At 45.9% G+C, this 25142-nt stretch overlaps 1 protein-coding gene across 1 annotated transcript in view; it reads left to right on the forward strand.

Moving 5' to 3' along the window:
- Positions 1–25142, forward strand: part of LOC143786197 (piwi-like protein 1) — a 97483-nt gene that overhangs the window by 20058 nt on the left and 52283 nt on the right. Inside the window, exons 2-4 of the mRNA XM_077275485.1 lie at positions 6940–7020; positions 7575–7772; positions 9498–9609. Of these exons, the coding sequence (XP_077131600.1) occupies positions 6940–7020; positions 7575–7772; positions 9498–9609 (391 nt within the window). The remainder of the gene's footprint in view (positions 1–6939; positions 7021–7574; positions 7773–9497; positions 9610–25142) is intronic.

Genomic DNA, 25142 nt, shown 5'->3' on the forward strand with positions numbered 1-25142 from the left:
CATCGCACTCAGGACAACTTGGACAACAAATTTTGGGGTCCAATTTCTCCTGCTACCCTCGGGAAAATACAAAACTGGGGGCTAAAAAAATAATTTTTGTGGGAAAAAATTTGTTTTATTTTTACGGCTCTGCATTATTAACTTCTGTGAAGCCCTTGGTGGGTCAAAGCGCTCAAAACACATCTAGATAAGTTCCTTAGGGGGTCTACTTTCCAAAATGGTGTCACTTGTGGGGGGTTTCAATGTTTAGGCACATCAGTGGCTCTCCAAACGCAACATGGCGTCCCATCTCAATTCCTGTCAATTTTGCATTGAAAAGTCAAACGGTGCTACTTCCTTTCCGAGCTCTCCCATGCGCCAAAACAGTGGTTTATCCCCACATATGGGGTATCAGCGTACTCAGGACAAATTGTACAACAACTTTTGGGGTCCAATTTCTCCTGCTACCCTTGGAAAAATACAAAACTGGGGGCCAAAAAATAAGTTTTGTGGGAAAAAAAGGATTTTTTATTTTCACGGCTCTGCGTTGTAAACTGTAGTGAAACACTTGGGGGTTTAAAGTTCTCACAACACATCTAGATAAGTTCCTTGGGGGGTCTAGTTTCCGATATGGGGTCACTTGTGGGGGGTTTGTACTATTTGGGTACATCAGGGGCTCTGCAAATGCAACGTGACGCCTGCAGACCAATCCATTTAAGTCTGCATTCCAAATGGCGCTCCTTCCCTTCCGAGCTCTGTCATGCGCCCAAACAGTGGTTCCCCCCCACATATGGGGTATCAGCATACTCAGGACAAATTGGACAACAACTTTTGGGGTCCAATTTATCCTGATACCCTTGTAAAAATACAAAACTGGGGGCTAAAAAATCATTTTTGTGAAAAAAAAAAAGAATTTTTATTTTCACGGCTCTGCGTTATAAACTGTAGTGAAACACTTGGGGGTTCAAAGTTCTCACAACACATCTAGATAAGTTCCTTGGGGGGTCTAGTTTCCAATATGGGGTCACTTGTGGGGGGTTTGTACTGTTTGGGTACATCAGGGGCTCTGCAAATGCAACGTGACGCCTGCAGACCAATCCATTTAAGTCTGCATTCCAAATGGCGCTCCTTCCCTTCTGAGCTCTGTCATGCGCCCAAACAGTGGTTCCCCCCCACATATGGGGTATCAGCATACTCAGGACAAATTGGACAACAACTTTTGAGTTCCAATTTATCCTGATACCCTTGTGAAAATACAAAACTGGGGGCTAAAAAATCATTGTTGTGAAAAAAAAGAATTTTTATTTTTACGGCTCTGCATTATAAACTTCTGTGAAGCACTTGTTGGGTCAAAGTGCTCACCACACATCTAGATAAGTTCCTTAGGGGGTCTACTTTCCAAAATGGTGTCACTTGTGGGGGGTTTCAATGTTTCGGCACATCAGGGGCTCTGCAAACGCAACATGGCATCCCATCTTAATTCCAGTCAATTTTGCATTGAAAAGTCAAATGGCGCTCCTTCCCTTCCGAGCTCTGCCCTGCGCCCAAACAATGGTTTACACCCACATATGGGGTATCAGCGTACTCAGGACAAATTGCACAACAATTTTTGAGGTCCAATTTCTTCTCTTACCCTTGGGAAAATAAAAAATTGGGGGCGAAAAGATCATTTTTGTGAAAAAATATGATTTTTTATTTTTACCGCTCTGCATTATAAACTTCTGTGAAGCACTTGTTGGGTCAAAGTGCTCACCACACATCTAGATAAGTTCCTTAGGGGGTCTACTTTCCAAAATGGTGTCACTTGTGGGGGGTTTCAATGTTTAGGCACATCAGGGGCTCTCCAAATGCAACTTGGCGTCCCATCTCAATTCCAGTCAATTTTGCATTGAAAAGTCAAATGGCGCTCCTTTCCTTCCGAGCTCTGCCATGCGCCCAAACAGTGGATTACCCCCACATATGGGGTATCAGCGTACTCAGGACAAATTGTACAACAAATTTTGGGGTCTATTTTCTCCTGTTACCCTTGGTAAAATAAAACAAATTGGATCTGAAATAAATTTTGTGTGAAAAAAAGTTAAATGTTCATTTTTATTTAAACATTCCAAAAATTCCTGTGAAACACCTGAAGGGTTAATAAACTTCTTGAAAGTGGTTTTGATTACCTTGAGGGGTGCAGTTTTTAGAATGGTGTCACACTTGGGTATTTTCTATCATATAGACCCCTCAAAATGACTTCAAATGAGATGTGGTCCCTAAAAAAAAATGGTGTTGTAAAAATGAGAAATTGCTGGTCAACTTTTAACCCTTATAACTCCGTCACAAAAAAAAATTTTGGTTCCAAAATTGTGCTGATGTAAAGTAGACATGTGGGAAATGTTACTTATTAAGTATTTTGCATGACATATGTCTGTGATTTAAGGGCATAAAAATTAAAAGTTGGAAAATTGCAAAATTTTCAAAATTTTCGCCAAATATTCGTTTTTTTCACAAATAAACTCAAGTTATATCGAAGAAATTTTACCACTATCATGAAATACAATATGTCACGAGAAAACAATGTCAGAATCGCCAAGATCCGTTGAAGCGTTCCAGAGTTATAACCTCATAAAGGGACAGTGGTCAGAATTGTAAAAATTGGCCCGGTCATTAACGTGCAAACCACCCTTGGGGGTGAAGGGGTTAAAAAAAACCATTGGGGTGAAATTAAATGTTATGGTGACTGCGTCTGAGTTGAATTTTCATGCCACTTGGTGTGACCTCACACTGTTGGACTTGGAGTTCTCCTCTAATCTCTTTCAAAGTTCTGGGTTTTGTGGTTCCCCTTTGTATTATCCATCTCTTCAATTTGTGACCTTATTCCTCGTGTGGCTGCCTCCAGGGAAGACGGCTACAGCCCCAGAGACTTCACACTTCTGGATATGTGCAGCTGTAGTAACAGGAACATCCGGCTGTAGGAGACATCATATAGCCTTCACCTGAGACTTGTTTGTCTATAATGTTTTCCTAATCTCCTGAGACCACTCTCTTCTTAGCTTTCTTTGCCCCATGTTCTGTGTGGTAAACGCCATGACAACAAACAGCACAGTGACTACTTTTTACCCTGTAAATAGGCGACTGACTGATTACAAGTCTGCAGACACTTGTGATAACTACAGGACGCTGTGTAGTTTCACTTCTCCACATGGTCAAATTAATTTCAATCTTTTCTAGAGGAACCATCATTTTATTCCAGGTCATTTTTAATAGTTTTGTTTTCTTGAAAAGAGGCCTTTCATCAGTTTTTTATGTTGAATTGGACAAGCCATGTAATATGCGGAGCATATTTCTTTATAATTTTTATTTCGTCTCTCTGTTGTGAAGATACCAGCTATGAAATATTTGGCACCTAATGAGTTAACTTTAGTTAAATCCAAGTGAGTGTTATCAGACAGTTTTCACTAGGCGCAGTTACTTCTTCTCCCTGTGTAACGCTGACCAATCATATGCAGTTAGTAACATAGAACTGCAGGACGCGTGATGATGCCTGCATACGATTGATCAGTGTCATACTAGGAAAAGAAGTAAACGCACCACTGAAAACTATCTGAAAAAAAAAATTTGGTTTAACAGCGTGGTTGTTGAATCCTGGATCCCAACTCAAGCAGGTTTCTCCCAGCAGGTCATTTCCACCATGATCAGTGCTCGCAAGATGTCTTCCGCTCGCATCTTCCACAGCACCTGGAAAGCCTTCTTCTCTTGGTGCAGACTCCGCGGTCGTTCCCCTCTCGTTTTCTCCATTCCCTTCATTCTGGAATTTCTCCAGTCCGGCTTGGATTCCGGCCTGGCCCTCAGTTCCCTCAAGGGCCAGATTTCAGCGCTGTCGGTGTTGTTCCAGCATAAGATTGCTACTAACTCGCAAGTCAGGACCTTCATTCAAGGGGTCTCCCACGTGGTTCCCCCCTACAGAATGCCACTAGAGACCTGCGATCTCAACTTGGTCCTAAGCGTCCTTCAGGAACCTCCGTTTGAACCTCTGCAAGACGTCCCACTATCTCTTGGAAGGTGGCCTTCCTTGTGGCGATAACGTCTATCAGGTGCGTCTCGGAGTTGGCCGCACTTTCCTGCCGGGCGCCCTTCCTTTCCTTCCACCAGGACAAAGTAGTCTTACGCTCATCTCCCGCTTTTCTCCCTAAAGTGGTGTCATCTTTTCACCTCAATGAAGATATTATTCTTCCCTCCTTTTGCCCACAGCCAAAACATAGGGTCGAAAAGGCCCTTCACACTTTGGACGTGGTACGGGCTCTCAGGAGGTACGTCTCTACGACTGCCTCTTTCCGTAAATCGGATTCCCTCTTTATCCTCCATGAGGGTCACAGGAAGGGTTCAGCCACGTCTAAGGCTACGATAGCCAGATGGATCCGATCGGCTATCCAAAGAAGCTTATCGGGTCAGGGGCAGGCCCATCCCGGCGGGGGTTAGAGCTCACTCTACTCGGTCAGTTGGTGCTTCCTGGGCCATTCGGCACCAGGCGTCGGCGGAGCAGGTTTGCAAGGCCGCAACATGGTCTAGCCTGCATACTTTCACAAAGCACTACAACGTCCACACTCATTCTTCCGCGGATGCGGCCCTTGGCAGACGTATTCTGCAGGCGGCCGTTGTGCATTTATAGGTCAGATGGTACACAGTTATTTGGTTGTATTGTTACCCACCCAGGGACTGCTTTAGGACGTCCCATGGTCCTGTGTCCCCCAATGTGGCGAAGGAGAAATAGGGATTTTTGTGTGTACTCGCCGTAAAATCCTTTTCTCCGAGCCACTCATTGGGGGACACAGCACCCACCCCGTTAGCCTTACGGCTCGTTACCTTTTTGGTTCTTGAATTTTTCTCACATGTTATACTCTAATGTTATGTAGTATATTGATATTAATCTCCTCCTGCTTTTGCACTGAACTGGGTCTCTGGAAGCCAGAGGGTGTATATTGCAGGGGAGGAGCTAACCTTTTTTGTCTCAACTTAGTGTCAGCCTCCTAGTGACAGCAGCATAACACCCATGGTCCTGTGTCCCCCAATGAGTGGCTCGGAGAAAAGGATTTTACGGTGAGTACACAAAAATCCCTATTTTTTTATTGATAGATCGGGCGACTCTGAATGTGGCGACACCAAATGTGTGTAGATTTGATTTATTTTTTTTTAATTGATGTATTTTGAATGGGGCGAAAGGGGGCGATTTAATATATATATATATATATATATATATATATATATATATATATATGTATATATTTTTATTTTTTTCATATATTTTTTTAACTTTCTTTTTACTTTTGCCATGCTTCAATAGCCTCCATGGGAGGCTAGAAGCAGGCACAGCGCGATCGCCTCTGCTACATAGCAGCGATCTGCTGTTCGCTGCGATGTAGCAGAAAATCAGGTATGCTGTGAGCGCCGACCACAGGGTGGTGCTCACAGCTGCTGGGGATCAGTAACCATAGAGGTCTCAAGGACCTCTGGTTACCATTCTGCAGCATTGCCGACCTCCGATCATGTGACGGGGGTCGGCGATGCCATCATTTCCGGCCGCCCGGCCGGATGTGGTAGTTAAATGCCGCTGTCTGCGTTTGACAGCGGCATTTAACTAGTTAATAGGTGCGGGCAGATCGCAATTCTGCCCGCGCCTATTACGGGCACATGTCAGCTGTTCAAAACAGCTGACATGTCCCGGCTTTGATGCGGGCTAACCGCTGGTGCCCGCATCAAAGCGGGGCTTCTGACCTCGGACGTACTATCCCGCCGAGGTCAGAAAGGGGTTAAAAACGTCAGCTCGGCACACAAAAAATAAGCCTTCAGCCAACCTGAGATAACGAAAAATGGAGACGCTACGGGTATCGGAAAATGGCGCAATTTTTTATTTTTTTATTAAAGTTTTGAATTTTTTTTTACACCACTTAGATAAAAAATAACCTAGACATGTTAGGTGTCTATGAACTCGTAATGACCTGGAGAATCATAATAGCAGGTTAGTTTTAGCATTTAGTGTAGCTAGCAAAAAAGCCAATCAAAAAACCAAGTGTAAGATTGCACTTTTTTTTGCAATTTCACCGCACTTGGAATTTTTTTTCCCGTCTTCTAGTACAAGACATGGTAAAACCAATAGTGTCGTTCAAAAGTACAACTCGTCCCGCAAAAAAATAAGCCCTCACATGACCATATTGATGGAAAAATAAAAGTTGGCTCTGGGAAGGAGGGGAGCGAAAAACGAAAAAGGGCCGCGGCGGGAAGGGGTTAATCTTCAGGTCGGTCCTGGCCTTTTAATGCCATCCCAATGTTGTCAGATGTGGGTGTACGGAGCGGCCTCAGTAGCTGCGCCTGCTCCATACCCGGCAGATGCTGGTTATACAGCGGGGACTGGAGTCGGATCTGATCGCTGTTTAACACCGTACATGCTGCAGACAATCGCTGACCAGCATTTGAGCTGCACGTTCCTGACTGGGGGCGTCCAGGTGCAGAGCGGCCCCTCCGTGACACGGCTGCAGGGAGGCACTAGACGCCGTGTCCGCACCTCTGGGCTTTATAGGGGGCCGTGACGTTTGCTCTATACGGCAATACTGACAAGTTCTGGTCTCCGATGAAGAATATTAAGCAAAAAGCCACAATAGAAATCTACATTAAAAAAACATAAAATCTCTAACCTTCTGATCTGACCGCCTTTCCCGTCATTAACGATGAACACTAAAAAAATCCTATTTGTTATCGCCACATCCAGGAAAGTCCGATCTGTGAAAATCTAAAGTGATTAATTTCCTGCGTTAAAGTCTGTAAAGCAAAAAGAAGAAAAATCCAGAATTAATTGTCGTCTGTTCCCCAAAATGATAAACCCTCAGTCACATCTTCCAGTGGTTCCCACATCCCCTCGCCCACTGCTGGGATCACACACGTCCTCCACCTGCAGAGCTGACAGCGCCTGTTCTCTCCCCCCAGACTCCTGAAGATCATGGACATGAAGCAGATAGGACGCAACTACTACAACCCGAGCGACGCCACCGAAGTCCGAGCCCACCGGTAACCAGCAGAGCAGGGTTTACATGGGACTGACCATGCTGTACCCATGGGAGCATGTAATGTATGTACACAGTGACTGCACCAGCAGAATAGTGAGTGCAGCTCTGGGGTATAATACAGGATGTAACTCAGGATCAGTGATGTAATGTATGTACACAGTGACTACAGCAGAATAGTGAGGGCAGCTCTGGTGTATGTATGTACACAGTGACTGCACCAGCAGAATAGTGAGTGCAGCTCTGGGGTATAATACAGGAGGTAACTCAGGATCAGTAATGTAATGTATGTACACAGTGACTGCACCAGCAGAATAGTGAGTGTAGCTCTGGGGTATAATACAGGATGTAACTCGGGATCAGTAATGTAATGTATGTACACGGTGACTGCACCAGCAGAATAGTGAGTGCAGCTCTGGAGGATACGTAATGTATGTAGGCACAGAATCCTCCTGCTCTTTGCTGGCTCCCTGCTGTTGCCTGTAGGTGTCTGTACACACTGATGCTGTTACTTTTCTCCTCCATCTTCACCCTCCGTCCTGTCTCCTCTCCCATCAGACTCTCCATCTGGCCGGGGTTTTCCACCTCCATCCTCCAGTATGAGTCCAGCATCATGTTGAGCATTGATGTCAGCCATAAAGTCCTCAGGAACGAGACTGTGCACGACATCATGAGCAGCCTGTACTCCTCGTGTGGCCCTCAGAGGTTCCAGGACGCCTGCTGCAAGGAGCTGATCGGACAGATCGTCCTCACCAAGTAAGGCCTCTTTCACACTTCCGTCTTTTCTCTCCCGTCGAAATCCGTTGATTTTTGAAAAAATACAGGATCCAGCAAATTTTTCTACTGGATCCTGTTTTTTCCCATAGATTTGTATTAGCGACGAATTGTGATGGATGGCCATCCGTTTCATCCGTCGTGCACTCGATCCGTCGGTAAATCGTTGTCCGTTGAGCGGAGAAAACATTCAGAGGAACGTTTTTTCTGCACGTCGTAATATCAGGTCCTGCACTGTCCGGCGTTGGCTATAATGGAAGCCTATGGGTGCAGGATCCGTCACTGACTGTGAAAAGCAGGAATCCAGCGACGGTGCCGTCTTTTGAAACTGAGCATGCGCGGAAGAATTTCCAGTCAGGGAAATTCTCTCTCTCTCTCTCTCGTTCGCTCTCTTTCTTTTTATTATTGATGCTGCCTATGCAGAGGTCATTGCACGCAAGGCATTATTGGGAACGCCAGCTGCCGGGAGCATCGCAAGCATCCTTAACGCTGCGTGGGATGCCGGAAGGTGAGAATATTACGATTTTTTTTTTCCCCCAATTTATTTTTAATTATTTTTAACCTAGGTTTTGTTTATGCGTTTTTTGCAGCGGAAAACCGCTGCGAAGACGCATACACAACAAGTGCGCATAGCCTCGACTGGTCCGTCAGGAAAAACAGGCCCAGTGCACCCGTTATATACAATCTGCACAGGATCCGTCATTTCAACATATTGACGGATCCTGTGCAGATTGCAAAAACGGAAGCATGAAAGAAGCCTAAGAGCCGCCATGTGCCTCGTACTCGGCCGCTCAGTTGGCACCGGCGCCTCTAGAAGGAAATGGATCACCTGGGTACATTCTATTCCTTCACTTTTGGAACCAAATTTATGTAATTGACTCTTAATGATCAGCAGTTTTCATTTGTGTTTAATTTTTCTTCTCAAAGATCCATAACTTTTTATTTTTTTATTTTTTTTACTTTCACTATCGCCATATTACATCTTGTTGTTTTGCGGGACGAGTTGTAGTTTTTAATTACACCATTAATTTTACACTATAATATGCTGAAAAACAAAGTGTCATGACTTTAAAAAAAAAAAAATTCTGCGTTTTTTTTTTTCTTATTGATGGTGTTCGTCGTATTAAAAAAATGACCCAATAACATTCTCCTTATTTGTACAGCTACAGCAATGCTAAACTTGTCTTTTTTAAGTAGGTAAAAAAAATATTTGAACTTTGTTTAAAAAAATAAAATTAAATTGACCATTTTCTGAGTCCTTTAATTTTTTTTTTCTTCTATCCATGGAGCGGTGTGAGTCTTTGATTTTTGTGTGGCGAGCTGTAGTTTTTGTCGATGCCACTTTGAGGTACATACAATGGTTTCTTCACATATTGTATTTTTAGGAAACTTGGATCTACTAAAAATCAGCAGTTCTGCCATTATTTTCTTTTACTTTACAGCGTTAAATCATTTTATTTTTTTTATTCCTTCTTTTGTTACTGGTGATGATACTGAATATGATCTTATTTTATTTTTTAAAATTCTGTATTTTTGACCTAAGAAAACGTGATCATATTAGATTTTTTTTTTTAAGAATATTTTTAATATATATATATATATATATTATTTTTAATTTCTGCTAAAGAGCGTGAAATTGCGATTTGTTTGATGACTTATTCTTTACTGAATTCTTAATTTCACTGATCAACGCTGCTTTTTGTGCAGGTACAACAATAAAACCTACCGTATAGACGAGATCGCCTGGAACATGACTCCAGCGTCCACCTTCAAGAAGGCAGACGGAAGCGAGATCAGCTTTGTGGACTACTATAAGAACGTAAGACCTGCTGGGAATAATGAGAACTGGGAGCCTTGAGTGCGAAACCTCAGGAAACCTGTTTTGGTTTTTTTTCTTTTTTAATTTCGTTGTTAAATATAATTGAGAAAAAAATTCTTTAAAAAAACCCTTGGATTGTCCACCACTCGTATTGCTGATTTATCCTTGGAGTTGGTGGACACCTGACACCAACAACGATTTGCTGTTTTCAGCTCCTGTTGCGACTGTGTACAAAGAAAGATTTTGGATACTTGTCGTAAAATCTGTTTCTTGGAACCTTCTTTTGGGGACACAGGAAACCATGAGTGTAAGCTGCTGACACTGTGCAGAATAAAGCTTACTCCTCCCCAGCAGTATATACCCACCATCTGGGAGAGAACCAACCAGTTTGGGAGAAAACTGGGGAAAGGGGTTAAAGTAGATTACCCTAAATGTAACCCACAATGGCTCAAACAGGGAGCGGGTGTCGTGTCCCCCAATGAAGGCTCAGAGAAAAAGATTTTACGGAAAGTACCCAAAATCTTCTTTTCTCTATTGCGTCATTGGGGGACACTGTAAACCATAGGATATCATAAAGCAGTCCTTAGTGTGGGAAGAGAGACAGGTACTCAAAAATGTAAGGTTGGTCCACTGCTGCAGGAGGGACGTCCCTAATCCAGATTGGTGATCGCTAAAGAATAGACGAGAACCGTGTAGCACTAGGAGAAGGTGTGGACTGAAGACGAAGAAGCGATCTAACAGCCCGTGAAACTCCCACTGTTGTGATCCTAAGTGGAATAGGTCTTTACCTCACTCTGTTCCTGGCAAGATCCTGATTGAAAATAGACGATGGGAGGAAAAAAGTATGAAATGCCTAGAGAAGGAAGGGAGGTAACGGCTTTACAAGGAAGGAGTGCAACCAGGCTCAGGACCCTTTGCAACCAGACATATAATAATAATTTTATTTTAATATAGCGCTAACATATTCCGCAGCGCTTTACAGTTTACACACCGTTTCATCGCTGTCCCCGATGGGGCTCACAATCTAAATTCCCTATCAGTATGTCTTTGGAATGTGGGAGGAAACCAGAGAACCCGGAGGAAACCCACGCAAACAGGGAGAGAACATACAAACTCCTTGCAGATGTTGTCCTTGGTGGGATTGAATCCAGAACCCCAGTGCTGCAAGGCTGCAGTGCTAACCACTGACCCACCGTGCTGCTCTGGCGGGAAAACGGTGGACGCCTTGCTATGATTTAGTTAAACACCCTGGTTGGAGAGACCCAGCGGCCTTATAGTCTGCTGCCTCTGTGTCCTGATGCAAACTAAGGGGCTGAGAAATCTGGAGGATGAAGAAGGGCCCATGAGATGAGCAGGACTGAGAAAAGGAACATTGAGTTCAGTTGAAAGAACACCAGATTGTCTTGTTTAGTGTTCCGCTCTGGATATAAGTCACGGCTCATGCGGATAAGGTGGACCCTGAACTTCGAAGGGTTGGTCGAAGGGAAGATTCTTGGTCTTTAAAAGTGTCCCTGGGCTGTAAGCTCCTCGTATACAGCTCTGCAAGCTGAGTAAAAGTATCCATGGACACAGCCTACCACCAATAGGCAAAGTGATTGGCTCCTCCCGGTCAGATTTGCTTCACCCAAGGGAGTAGAAAGTAAGGTACGATCTGGGGACGGCCCATCGTGTTCCTTACAATGAAAGGCAAGAGTTGTTTCAATGTCAACTGAATTTGGTGAACACGCTGAAGAAGAGGGGAAGAGGCAGGGAGATGGACACCGAAGAGGCAATATCACTAGAAGGACCGAAGACTCTTCTCCATGGGCGCCAAGGTCTTTCCATGGTAAAATTCCACACACAGGTGAAATAGGCGTGATAACGTCTACAAGGGAGCAGTAACGACCGCTCATCTGAAGGGAAGGCTCTGAAGAGAAGATCCTTCCCTGTCTCTGGAGATGGAAACTACTGGTCACGTTGTAAGCAGAAAAGAACCAGCTTAAGGACGAGCTCTCACGTCCTGATAGGCAAAGTTCTCTCACCGAATGAGATTCATCAAGAGACACAGCCTTAATGAGGTCCTTGCCTAGTATGGTGGGCCCAGGCTGCGGCATCAGATGCTTCATCTTGAAGCATATGGAAACAGTCGGTCCGTCACAGTACGAGATAGGTGACGGCCCTGGAAGGATGGAAAAAGGCGAATACCTGAATGCAGGAATGTGAAACCAGAGATACAGTTGTGCTCAGAAGTTTACACACCCAGCAGAATTTTTGATTTATTAGCCTTTTTACAGAGAATATGAATGATAACACCACAACATTTCCTCCACTCATGGCTCGTGGTTGGTGAAGCCATTTATTGTCAGACTACTGTGTTTTCTCTTTTTAAATCATAATGACAACACAAAACATCCACATGACCCTGATCAAAAGTTCACATACCCCATTTCTTATTACTGTGTGTTGTCCCCTCTAACATCAATGACAGCTTGAAGTCTTTTGTGGTAGTTGTGGATGAGGTTCTTTATTTTCTCAGATGGTAAAGCTGCTCACTCTTCTTGGCAAAAAGCCTCCAGTTCCTGTAAATGGATGATGAGGGAGCAGAGGGGATCCAGACGTGGAGCTGGATTGTGCTCGCTTCCTGGACCTATGTGAGGTCTGTCATGACTGCTTGCTTCTGAAACATGTAGGGAAATGATCAGAGCTGCAGGGACGGAGGATTAATCAGTCAGATGTGTGGAGACCTCTGCCAACGACTAAGATGCCTTGGTCAGGTCTCTACTACGAGAGATCGGGAGGAAACCTACTTGGAGGAGGGGGTACGCTTTTATCCCTGGCAGTGGGGGGTTCCTGAGAGACTTTCATGTTTGGGTTCCTGCAGTCAATGCAAGGACCAATTCCATAAAGACACTAATAGGCCGGCGTCACACTAGCGAGTTTTACAGACGTATGAGAGGTGCAGAAAATACGGATTGCATACGGTACAATGATTCTCTATGGCCCAGCTCCTATCTGCCGTATTTTACTGATCCGTATTATACGGTCTTGTACGGCCGTAGAAAATCGCAGCATGCTGCGTTTGTCACCGTATTGCGCGAAAAAATCGCCAATGAAAATCTATGGGGGCGAGAAAATTACTGATTACACACGGACCATGCATGTGACTTGCGAGAAATACGCAGCGATGTTCTATAGAAAAGCCGGTAATTCAGTGCAGTGTACAGTACAATCACACTGACAGAATAGAATAGGTAGAATAAATGTGTACACATAGAATAGGTGTGTGTGTGTGTGTGTGTGTATATGTATATGTGTATATATATATATATATATATATATTAGATTGTGGCCCGATTCTAACGCATCGGGTATTCTAGAATATGCATGTCCCCTTAGTATATGGACAATGATGATTCCAGAATTCGCGGCAGACTGTGCCCGTCGCTGATTGGTCGAGGAAACCTTTGACATCGTCGCCATGGCAACCATTATGACATCTACGTCAATACTGTGCCCGTCGCTGATTGGTCGAGGCAAATTCGCGGCAGACTGTGCCCCTTGCTGATTGGTCGAGGCAACCTTTATGACATCATCGTCGCCATGCTGTGCCCGTCGCTGATTGGTCGAGGCCTGGCTAATCAGAGACGCGGGATTTCCAGGACAGACGGAAAAACCCTTAGACAAAAAAAAAATATATATAAAAATATATTATAATATATATATATATATATATATATATATATATATATATATATATAATATATTTTTATATATATATTTTTTTTTTTACTTCAGCGCTAGATAGCATAAAAGCCGGTAATTCAATTGTCGGCTTTTGCTATCTCCTTCCCAAACCCGACAGGATATGAGACGTGGTTTACATACAGTATACCATCTCATATCCCTTATTTTATTACATATTCCTCATTAGCAATGTTCCAAGTGTCCGTGTGTACAATTTGGTGTGTCTAGCTATTAAATTAGAGTGTTAAATCGTGGAAAAAATTGGAATAGGCTCCCGCGCAATTTTCTCCGCCAGAGTGGTAAAGCCAGTGACTGAGGGCAGATATTAATAGCCTAGAGAAAGTCCATGGTTATTGCCCCCCCCGGCTACAAACATCTGCCCCCAGCCACCCCAGAAAAGGCACATCTGGAAGATGCTCCTATTCTGGCACTTGGCCTCTCTTCCCACTCCCCTGTAGCGATGGGATATGGGGTAATGAAGGGTTAATGTCACCTTGCTATTAAGACAGATTAATATTGGAGAGGCGTCAATTATGACACCTATCCTTTATTAATCCAATAGTATGAAATGGTTAATAAAACACACACATTATTACCAAGTCCTTTAATGAAATAAAGACACAGGGTGTTGTAATATTTTATTAGACTCTTAATCCACCTGAAGACCCTCGTTCTGTAACCCTGTCACTGGCTTTACCACTCTGGCGGAGAAAATTGCGCGGGAGCCCACGCCAATGTTTTCCGTGATTTAACCCTTTATTTTACCAGCTACAGCTCCCAAATTTTGCACATACACACTACTAACAGTAGTAGTGTGGAATATCCCCCAAAAAAGGATATGAGATGGTTTACTGTATGTAAACCATCTCTCATATCATGTCGGGTTTGTGAAGGAGAAAGGAAAAGCCGGCAATTGTGTGTGCGTGCGTGCACACACACACACACACACACACACACACACACACACACACACATATACACATATATATTGCCCAGTGACGTAGTATACAGCACAGAGCCGCGTAGTATATTGCCCAGCTACGTAGTATATTGCCCAGCCACGTATGTCACAGGTTAACAAATAAACATATACTCACCTTCCGATCCGAGGGCCCCTTGTAGTTCTAACATACTCACCATACTTGCAGTTCTGTCGTCTGTGCGCGGTACAGGCGGCAGCTTCCGGTCCCAGAGTGTGAAGACGTCGCGGACACATGTCCGTGACGTCATGGCAGGTCCTTCTGGCATACGATCCCTGCTACCGGAACCTGCCGCTTGCACACAGCGGTTACCGGAGGGTGGCGAGGAACGGGAAAGGCGGCGGAAGGGGAGTATACAATGATTTTTTTTTTTTATTTTATTTTTTTTTAATTTTTAACATTAGATCCTTTTATTATTGACGCTGCATAGGCTGCGTCAATAGTAAAAACGTGGTCACACAGGGTTTATAGCGGCAGTAACGGAGGGAGTTACCTGCGGCATAACGCGGTCCGTTACCGCTGGCATTAACCCTGTGTGAGCCGCGACTGCGGGGAGTATGGAGCGGGCGCCGGGCACTGACTGCAGGGGAGTAGGGAGGGACTAATTGGACTGTGCCCGTCGCTGATTGGTCGCGGCAGCCATGACAGGCAGCTGGCGAGACCAATCAGCTAATGAATAACCGTGACGGAAGTTGAGGACAGACAGACAGAAGTACCCCTTAGACAATTATATATATATATATATATATATATATATATATATATATATATATATATATATATATATATATATATATATATATATAGTACAGACCAAAAGTTTGGACACACCTTCTCATTTAAAGATTTTTCTATATTTTCATGACTGAAAATTGTACATTCACACTGAAGGCATCAAAACTATGAATTATCACATGTGGAATTATATACTTAACAAAAAGTGTGAAACAACTGAAATTGTCTTATATTCTAGGTTCTTCAAAGTAGCCACCTTTTGCTTTGATGACTGCTTTGCACACTCTTGGCATTCTCTTGATGAGCTTCAAGAGGTAGTCACCAGGAATGGTTTTCACATCACAGGTGTGCTCTGTCAGGTTTAATAAGTGGGATTTCTTGCCTCATAAATGGGGTTGGGACCATCAGTTGTGTTGTGCAGAAGTCTGGTGGATACACAGCTGATAGTCCTACTGAATAGACTGTTAGAATTTGGCAAGAAAAAAGCAGCTAAGTAAAGAAAAACGAGTGGCCATCATTACTTTAAGAAATGAAGGTCAGTCAGTCTGAAAAATTGGGAAAACTTTGAACGTGTCCCCAAGTGCAGTGGCAAAAACCATCAAGCGCTACAAAGAAACTGGCTCACATGAGGACCGCCCCAGGAAAGGAAGACCGAGAGTCACCTCTGCTTCTGAGGATAAGTTTATCCGAGTCACCAGCCTCAGAAATCGCAGGTTAACAACAGCTCAGATTAGAGACCAGGTCAATGCCACACAGAGTTCTAGCAGCAAACACATATCTACAACAACTGTTAAGAGGAGACTTTGTGCAGCAGGCCTTCATGGTAAAATAGCTGCTAGGAAACCACTGGTAGGGACAGGCAACAAGCAGAAGAGACTTGTTTGGGCTAAAGAACACAAGGAATGGACATTAGACCAGTGGAAATCTGTGCTTTGGTCTGATGAGTCCAAATTTGAGATCTTTGGTTCCAACCACCGTGTCTTTGTGTGATGCAGAAAAGGTGAACGGATGGACTCTACATGCCTGGTTCCCACCGTGAAGCATGGAGGAGGAGGTGTGATGGTGTGGGGGGGCTTTGCTGGTGACACTGTTGGGGATTTATTCAAAATTGAAGGCATACTGAACCAGCATGGCTACCACAGCATCTTGCAGCGGCATGCTATTCCATCCGGTTTGCGTTTAGTTGGACCATCATTTATTTTTCAACAGGACAATGACCCAAAACACACCTCCAGGATGTGTAAGGGCTATTTGACCAAGAAGGAGAGTGGTGGGGTGCTACGCCAGATGACCTGGCCTTCAGTCGCCAGACCTGAACCCAATGGTTTGGGGTCAGCTGGACCACAGAGTGAAGGCAAAAGGGCCAACAAGTGCTAAGCATCTCTGGGAACTCCTTCAAGATTGTTGGAAGACCATTTCCGGTGACAACCTCCTTAAGCTCATCAAGAGAATGCCAAAAGTGTGCAAATCAGTCATCAAAGCAAAAGGTGGCTACTTTGAAGAACCTAGAATTTAAGACACATTTTCAGTTGTTTCACACTTTAATTCCACACGTGTTAACTCATAGTTTTGATGCCTTCAATGTGAATTTACAATTTTCATAGTCATGAAAATACAGAAAAATCTTTAAGTGAGAAGATGTGTCCAAACTTTTGGTCTGTAATGTATGTGTGTGTGTATATATGTATATATATGTATATATATATATCTATATGTGTATGTATATGTATGTATGTTTTAATGAACATTTGAGCCCATAAATCCATTAGATGTCGGTTTTGCAAGCCTGCAAGAAAATATCGCAGTACGGATGCCATACGGATTACATACGGAGGATGCCATGCGCAAAATACACTGCCACACCCTGCCTACGGATGACATACGGATCACTATTTTTGGAACATTTCTGCGTATTACGGCCTTAAAAAACGGACCGTATCTTCATACGCTGAGTGTGACGCTGGCCATAGTCTTAGTGTGAGGGGAGACATAAACTTAACCCATAAACTCCCTGGGGAGACATGTCCTGTAGTCTCTATGGTATGGGAATGATATGTCCATTAACTCTATGGTGTTGGAAAGAGATGTTTTGTGGCCATTGTCGTGAGTCCGCGCTGGAGAGACAGTGAAAACTTCCGTGATTAGCTGGAAAAAAAAAGACACGAGGAAGTTTCCGCCACTCTGGCTAACGTGTGTGCCCTAATCGTAGAATGGAACTAGTCTGAAGCTGGGGCCTAAATGTGGAAATTGCTTTGTCGGACAAAAATAAACGGGGCGCTATCTTGAAGGGAAAAAAAAAGGCCGAGAAGGGACGGTAATAAACTGGGGCGCTATCCAGCAGTAGGGCACCTGTGCCACATCTTTTATCAACATTTTCCTTTGATCCTGTGGAGCCCTCGCCGCCATGAAGTGACTGGAAGGGAGAGGTAACTGGTTCCAGATGTGGTCCCGACTCCTACTTCATAGTTTTGAAGACTGCATCAGGAATTCCTGGGTGAGGGGGTCGCTGGAATGGGTACGTCTTCCCTCCCACACAGTCATGGTCCCAGAAGGTGCCAACCATGGATGATGGGAGGGACGCTAGGGGGGGACACTGGGGCCGAAAGGCAGGACACTCCACCACGAGCCGCCCCGAGACACTTGTGAAGTGTTACAGGGAATAGGGTCTCGCCTCTCAGACTAGAGCGGGGACGATGTGGATGCCGCCACACTGTTCTATCTGTCCCTTAGTTGGGAAAACTGTGAGAATTTACACACTGTTACAAGGTGTATCTGAAAGAAAAAGGGAAACTGTTAGTAAAACAAAAGATGGTAGAGACTGGTCTGAACATGGACCCGTGTCTGACTTCCTTGGACACTAACCAAAACTGGTTAGTTCTCTGGGTGGGTGTAGCCTGATGGGGAGGAGTTGGCCTTTTTTCTGCCTAGTGGCAGCAGCATACACCCATGCTTTCCTGTGTCTCCCAATAAAGGAGTCACGACCCAACATTTTATCTTAATTAACCAGACCTTTATTTCTCCTTCACCTCATTGGGGGACACAGACCGTGGGTGTTATGCTGCTGCCACTATGAGGACACTAAGTTGAAACAAAGAGTTCTCTCCTCCCCTGCAGTATACACCCTCCTGCTGGCTCCCAGAGAACCAGTTCTTGCTTAGTGTCTGTAGGAGGCACTTGGGTCTGGTTCAGACCCCAACGTTCTTATTTAATTTTTACTTTTCTGTAACCTTTTATTTTTGAATTAACGGAGTGAAGGGGGTAACGGTTCCTTTCAAGGCTCCGATCTCCCCCGAATCAACAGGCGAGAATGCGGAGAGTTCCTCCCCGTACCCTCTCCTGCGACGTGGGGTGCCTGAGCTCACTGCAGAGGTGACGGTTCCTTCACGGTCCTGATCTCCCCACACAAGCAAAAGGCTAGCACATAGTGTCGCCTCTATCTATCCTCTCCTGGAGCCAGGCCTAATGCCGGACATTCTGCCCTGTTCCATGGACAACAGAGGGCCCACTATGGCATCCGTGCAGCCCCCACTGCATCACCACTGATTGAAAGCGGATGATGCAAGGAGGCAGAAAGTCCCTCTCCACCCCCCTGACTATGGGGGGTGGGGGGGGGATCCAAAGACCAGCCACAATGCAACAGGTCTGCACCAGCTCTGCTACATCACCTCAAAATGTGAGAATGACTGCGGCTGGCACCATCTGGTCGCAGAGACGGGGTCCTGGTCCCTGGGGGAGCGGTGTCACGGCGTCCAGCGGCGTTTTACACCACTTTATTCATCTGTTTGCGCCGTGGGCAGCGTTCATTTCTGGCAGGCTTCACAAATTTAGTCCCCAGCTTCTAGTTGGCCTAGGCCGTGTTTTTCATGGCTCCGCCCACCGCAGCCGGCGCTACCCACACTTCTGACGCTTCTCGTCCTAAACGTGAGGCGCCCCTCCTGCTCTCGGCGGCCATCTTTCTACACCTCAGGAACGGAGCCGGCCTTCTGACAGCGGTGACAGTAACAGCAGAGCTGACAGAAGCGCTGCGAGCCGTGAGGACACCGACACCTTCCCTGGGGACACAAGAGCAGGTCCCGGGTAAGCTGAATCCTCCGGAACTGACAGCTTAACACCTGAGGTAACGCGCCGTCGCAAAAATTTAGTCCCCGGCTTCGTCCGAGGTGTAAGTCCCTCTCTACCTCCCTATTAAAAGGATGGTGGATTGAGGGTGACCCCTTTCTCCCTGTACCATGGTCCTAGACCAGCAGCGGCACTGGACAGGCGGTCTGCGGCGACGCTGGCAGGGGGGGGGGGCTTACTCTGGCAGCGAGGACGCATTTCTGGGGCCGACTGACAGGGGCGACAGTTTGGCGTCCGTGAGGTCTGTTTCTCGCTCTCCCTCACTAGTGATTTGCAGAACAAGACTCTGAGTTTGAGTTGGATGTTTTCCCGGATCTGCACTCACCAGAGTTCCAGAAAATGAGGGACTCTCTTATTGAGCCCGTCAATCAGACTCTAAAGGTTGACGAGGATTGCGGTTCTGTCCCAGAACACACAATGCCCTTCAAGAGGACTAATCGCTCTCATAACAGCGTTTACCATTCACCCGGAGGTCTGGGTTATACTTAACCAGCGCTGAGAGCAACGTGTTAAACATCTGAAGGGTCAGCACCCTCTTGAGGCGTGGTACGCCCCTGTTTTGATCTGTGGAAAGATTGAGCTGAATCTCCTGCGGTGAACCCACTAGTATTCGTTTCGGTATTCAGAATCCTATCCTGGCCGGATGGATCATCACCCACAGACTGTCAGAGACTGACTCGCTCCGTCTTTAAGACCTCTGGTTCAGCACTATCCATCGTATGCCGCGGCAGGGGTAGCTAAAGCCATGGTATCCTGGTCGCCTTTTTGGAGGCAGTGCAGCGCAGCTAGCCATCAGCGGCGGATGCCATCACGTTCAGAAGGTGTTTCTTTTTTTATGGCTCATTGAATAGAAAACGGACTCTGTGTGCAAAAAAAAATCCTTTTTCGGACACCATAGATTTACGAGGGGCTCAAGGTGTTCTACTCTAATCTGTTTGACGTTCACTCAGTACTTTGGCTGCATGGGGTCCTGGGATCAAAATCCCACCTTAGTTTATCGGACCTGCAGCACCATTGGGCAACAGCCCTGGGTAAGTGCTCTAACCCTGAGGCACGGTTTTTTTTTTTCCTGCAAAGGATTCATGAGATTAACAGGTCATGAGGTATTCTGTCTTACAGCCTCATTTTACTGAGGCTGGGATCTAGACTACACTATACCTCCCCCTCCCCCAGTGTGGTCTTTGTCGCTGACGCAGCCCATGGCATCACTGACCAGCGATACAGTCCCTTCATTATCCTTCCTCTATCAGTCAGGGTCTTCACCAGCCTGACTGGGATAATTCATCCATCTCTAATGCAGCACGTTGTTTCAGTGGTTAGTACTACAGCCTTGCAATCTGGAGTCTTGGCATCAGATCCTACCAAAGGATCATGGTCACTCGTCGATAAGAGGGACGCTTCTAACATCCATCGACAACGGGATGTTTTTTTCTACATATTCGAATTTCCCCTCTCTAAACAATCCTGTGCTTTGCCATCCCCTAACAGCATTTTCAGTTCACATCGTGCTCTCGAAGGTCATGACGGCTGTCATGTCCATCTTGCACTCTCGAGGCGTGATCTTTCTGCCCTACTCAGACGACCTTCTCATCAGGGGTCTTTGCATCTCTGGCGATACTCTTCCTCCCCTGAGCTCGTGGATAAATGTATACAGGCTCCCCTCGTTCCAGCCCAATGGATATCCTTTTAAGGAATGACCCTGGATGCCTCCGAGGGTTAGTGATTCCCCCTCAACACAAGGTCCGAGTCTTTTCTAACACGGAGCCCACGCACTTAACCACTCACTCGATCATTCTATCTGGTTTGCTGTGACGGCACTGGGGCAAAATGGTGACCGCAATCGAAATGATCGTTCTTTTTCATTCAGCTGACTCTGTCCCCTGCAGCATGAACCCGTTTTCTTCCTTGATCGCCGATGCTGCATGCTCCGGCGGATCAGGCAGCCTCTCAGGTGATGAACATTGAGGCCTTCTCTCTTCCAGTGGAAATATTTTCTCCCGGTTTAATGGCTAGTAGTGTCTACCGATGTCAGTCTCCTTGACTGGGGAGTAGTCTTGGGCACCTCATGGCTCAGGGGCGCTGATCAACTCGGGAGTCGAGCCTTCCGATTAATGTCTGGGAAATCTGAGCAATCAGGATAGCCCTGCAACAGTTCCATTATCTCCTGCCGAGTCACCCCATCAGAATTCTATCGGATAAAGCCACAGCTGTTGCATGTATCAATCATTAAAGGGGGTAACCACAGCAGGGTGGCCATGCATGAGGTAGCCCATATTGCCCAATGGGCAGATAGGAACCACTCAGTATTTTCAGCAGTCCATATCCCAGGCGGCAGTTTTTTTGTAGCCGTCAAGGTCTCGCCTTGGGACAATGGAAGGCCTTTCGACAGAAATGTATTCATCTAAGGACTCCGGGCGTGGATCGGATGGCTTCAAGATTGAGCGCCAAGGTATTCCACTTCAGAGCTCGGTCTTGGGATCTATAGACCATCAAGGAGCATACACGAGTCTCTCCGCGGCTTCATCTTCAGCACCTGCTTTTTTTCCCCGCTTAATTTACTTCCGAGAGTCTTCAGGTAGACCTGAGCAGAGGGGATTCCAGTAATCCTTATCGCCCAGGTTAGGACACACTTGGTGTGATATGCAGATTGAGTGCAGATAGTCGTCGATGTCCTATGGCGACTGCCGGATCATCCAAATCTGCTCTGCCAGCGTCCGTTTTTTTGTCAGGACGTCCTCATGTCTTCTCTGTTCCCTCCAATTTGGGAAATTCTCCAAACTGGTCTGGAATCAGATTTGGCGCTCAGCTTTTCTTTTTTTTCTTTTTTTTTTTTTTTTCTCTCTCTCTCTCCCTCTCTCAAATTCCAGATCTTGGCCTTATCTGTTTTATTCCAGCTCAGAAGTACTTCCATTCCTTAAGTGAGCATTTTCTTTCAGGGGGTCTCCCATGTGGTATCCTCCTATATCTTGCATTCAGAGCCCTGCAACCTTTATATGGTCCCGGGTGCGCTTTAAAGGGAACCTGTCATCCCCCCCCCCCCCCCCAGGCGTTATAAACTAAAAGAGCCACCTTGTGCAGCAGTAATGCTGCATTCTGACAAGGTGGCTCTTTTAGTTCTGGGTGCTGTAACTACCGAATAATCAGTTTTATTGTCCGAAATGCCTGCTCCTCAGTCAAGTGGGTCGGTGTTTCCCCCCTGCTTCAGACAGCACACAGCTGTCACTCACATCTTCTTGGCGCCGGGCGCTGCCTACTCCTCACCGCTGTTTTCAAAAGTACCCGGCGCCTGCGCTCTTATCCCCTGCCTGGTGCAGGCGCAGTGAGTGCTGGCCGTCTTTCCTCATATGCAGCCCAGCTGACTGCGCATGCGCCGCCTCCCTTCTTGGGAATCCCAGCCCCGCAATGTGAATAAATCATAAGTCACTGCGGGGCTGGGATTCACAAGCAGGGCGGCGGCGCATGCGCAGTCAGCTGGGCTGCATATGAGGAAAGACAGCCAGCACTCACTGCGCCTGCACCAGGCAGGGGATAAAAGCGCAGGCGCCGGGTACTTTTGAAAACAGCGGTGAGGGGGAGGCGGCGCCCGGCGCCAAGAAAATGTGAGTGACAGCTGTGTGCTGTCTGAAGCAGGGGGGAAATGCCGGCCCACTTGACTAAGGAGCAGGTATTTCGGACAAATAATAAAACTGATTATTTCGGAAGTTACAGCACCCATAACTAAAAGAGCCACCTTGTCAGAATGCAGCATTACTGCTGCACAAGGTGGCTCTTTTAGTTTATAACGCCTGGGGGGGTGACAGGTTCCCTTTAACAGATGCCTTTCGAACCGTTGCAGGATGTCTCTGAAGTCGTCTGTTTCTTCTCGCTGCGCTATCAACCAAGTTTCAGAGCTACCACTCTTTTTGGTCGAGTTCCGTTCCTTTCCTGATTTTCCCCCAGGACAAGGCTGTCATCGAATCATCTATGGTCTCCGTTTTTTCCCAAGGTGGTTTTTCCCTTTCCACCTTAACAAGGACTTTGTCCTTCTCTCTTTTCTTGTCCAGCTCCAGTACATCCGGTGGAATGAGCCTTTCACACCTGGACATAATAAAGGCTTTCCGAAGGTGCATCTAGAAGACGGCGCCCTTCAGTAGGTCGGACGACCTATCTGTGCTTCCTGAGGGTCTCGGGCACCGTTTAGCCATTTCAGGGCTACGATACCAAATGGTCTCACTTGTCTTTTCAGATGTCTTACTGTGTCAGGAAACAAGCCTATCCCAATGGGGATTACGGCACACTCTACTCAGTCGGTAGACATTCTTTTTTGTGCCTTTTGGCATCAGGTGTCGGCACAAGAGGTCTGCAAGGCTGTAACTTGATACAGCTTACGCTCTCAGACTTCTGCACAAACGGTCCCTCGCAGATGTATTTTGCAAGCGGCGGTAGCGCAACTGTAGTCAGTTGGTACATGGGGTTAGATCTGTGATGTGACTCCCCACCCAAGGACTGCTTTGGGACGTCCCATGGTCTGTGTCCCCCAATGAGGCGTAGGGGAAATAGGGATTTTTGTGTACTAACTGTAAAATCCTTTTCTCTAAGCCAATCATTGGGGGACACAGCACCCACCCTGTTAATTTTTTGGCTTGCGCTTGGTTTATGTTTATGGTTTATGATCTCCTACTGCTTTTGCACCGAACTGGTTCTCTGGGAGCCAGCAGGAGGGTGTATACTGCAGAGGAGGAGCTAACTTTTTGTTTCAACTTGGTGTCCTCCTAGTGGCAGCAGCATAACACCCATGGTCTGTGTCCCCCAATGATTGGCTCGGAGAAAAGGATTTTACGGTGAGTACACAAAAATCCCTATTTTCAGTTAGCCAGGAGTCACTAACTGTTATCTACATGTTGACTTTTGAATTTTTCTTTTTGGTTCGTCAAGAAAACAGACTTTTGGTAACATTATCCTGTAATACTGACTTGTAAGTTGAAATTTGATGTAACGCATTGTGCTGTTATCCTGGGCAACTAGAGGCGCATAATTGAACAATGTTTGCTGAAATGTTGATTACACATTGTCCAGGCCAGCTGGCTTGTTGACTTGCAAAACAGGAGGAAAAACTATGCAAATAAATACAATAATTAAACAATGTGAGTTGACCTTGTCACCATTCTTCCGCTTTACCTCTGGATGTTTGAAGGACAGTTGTTAACTATAAAAAGAGGACATAAGCGCCTCTATAACCTATACCTTCGTAAACCGATATACATCCAGACAGCCAAGAGATCCGAAGAACCAGAAACTCTACAGGACAGCAGCCAGGACATCATGGCTCCATCACGAGGGACACAGATTTGACATTCTTCAGGATGTCAGCTTAGAGGACCACAGCCCTGGCTTAAAGAATGCAGATCTCCATTCACTATCGCTGAACCATGGATACGTTTGGGATAGTCAGGATTTGGACCCACCGGTCACCTGAGCTCCATGGATACGTTTATGAAAGCAAGTAATGGGACCCACCAGTCACCTGGCTCCATGGAGTTTTTCGGAGAAGCCAGGTTGTGACCCTCTGGTCAACTGGCCTTCTGCCTCAATGGACTGACATCTTCCTAAGCTTGTCAGTACCTCCTTTCTGTGCGTGCCACAGGTGGGGGTAGTCTGTCCTGGAAGCTGGAAGTCCCAGCTGCTTTAATCTTAATCCCGGTGAATTGGCAGAAAGGTGAGACTCTGTCATTTGCACCATCTTGGGTATTCATGTGTTTTGGTTAGCGCATCAGGGTGTCGGGGTCGTAACGACAATATACCCTCATTCACCAGTCATTTCAAATTAAACTATAAGCATGTGGTACCGGGTAAGAATGAGTCAGACAGGTAGCTGGTTCAATCTCAGTGCATGCTCATGTGACTATGTGTCAGCCACAGTCATACCAACTGAACTTTATTTTCCAAATACACGGTACTAAAAAGGAATGCAATAGGCGGGGTTTAAGCAGTATACGT

This window comes from Ranitomeya variabilis, chromosome 7, assembly GCF_051348905.1.
Source record: "Ranitomeya variabilis isolate aRanVar5 chromosome 7, aRanVar5.hap1, whole genome shotgun sequence".
NCBI classification, from domain to species: domain Eukaryota; kingdom Metazoa; phylum Chordata; class Amphibia; order Anura; family Dendrobatidae; genus Ranitomeya; species Ranitomeya variabilis.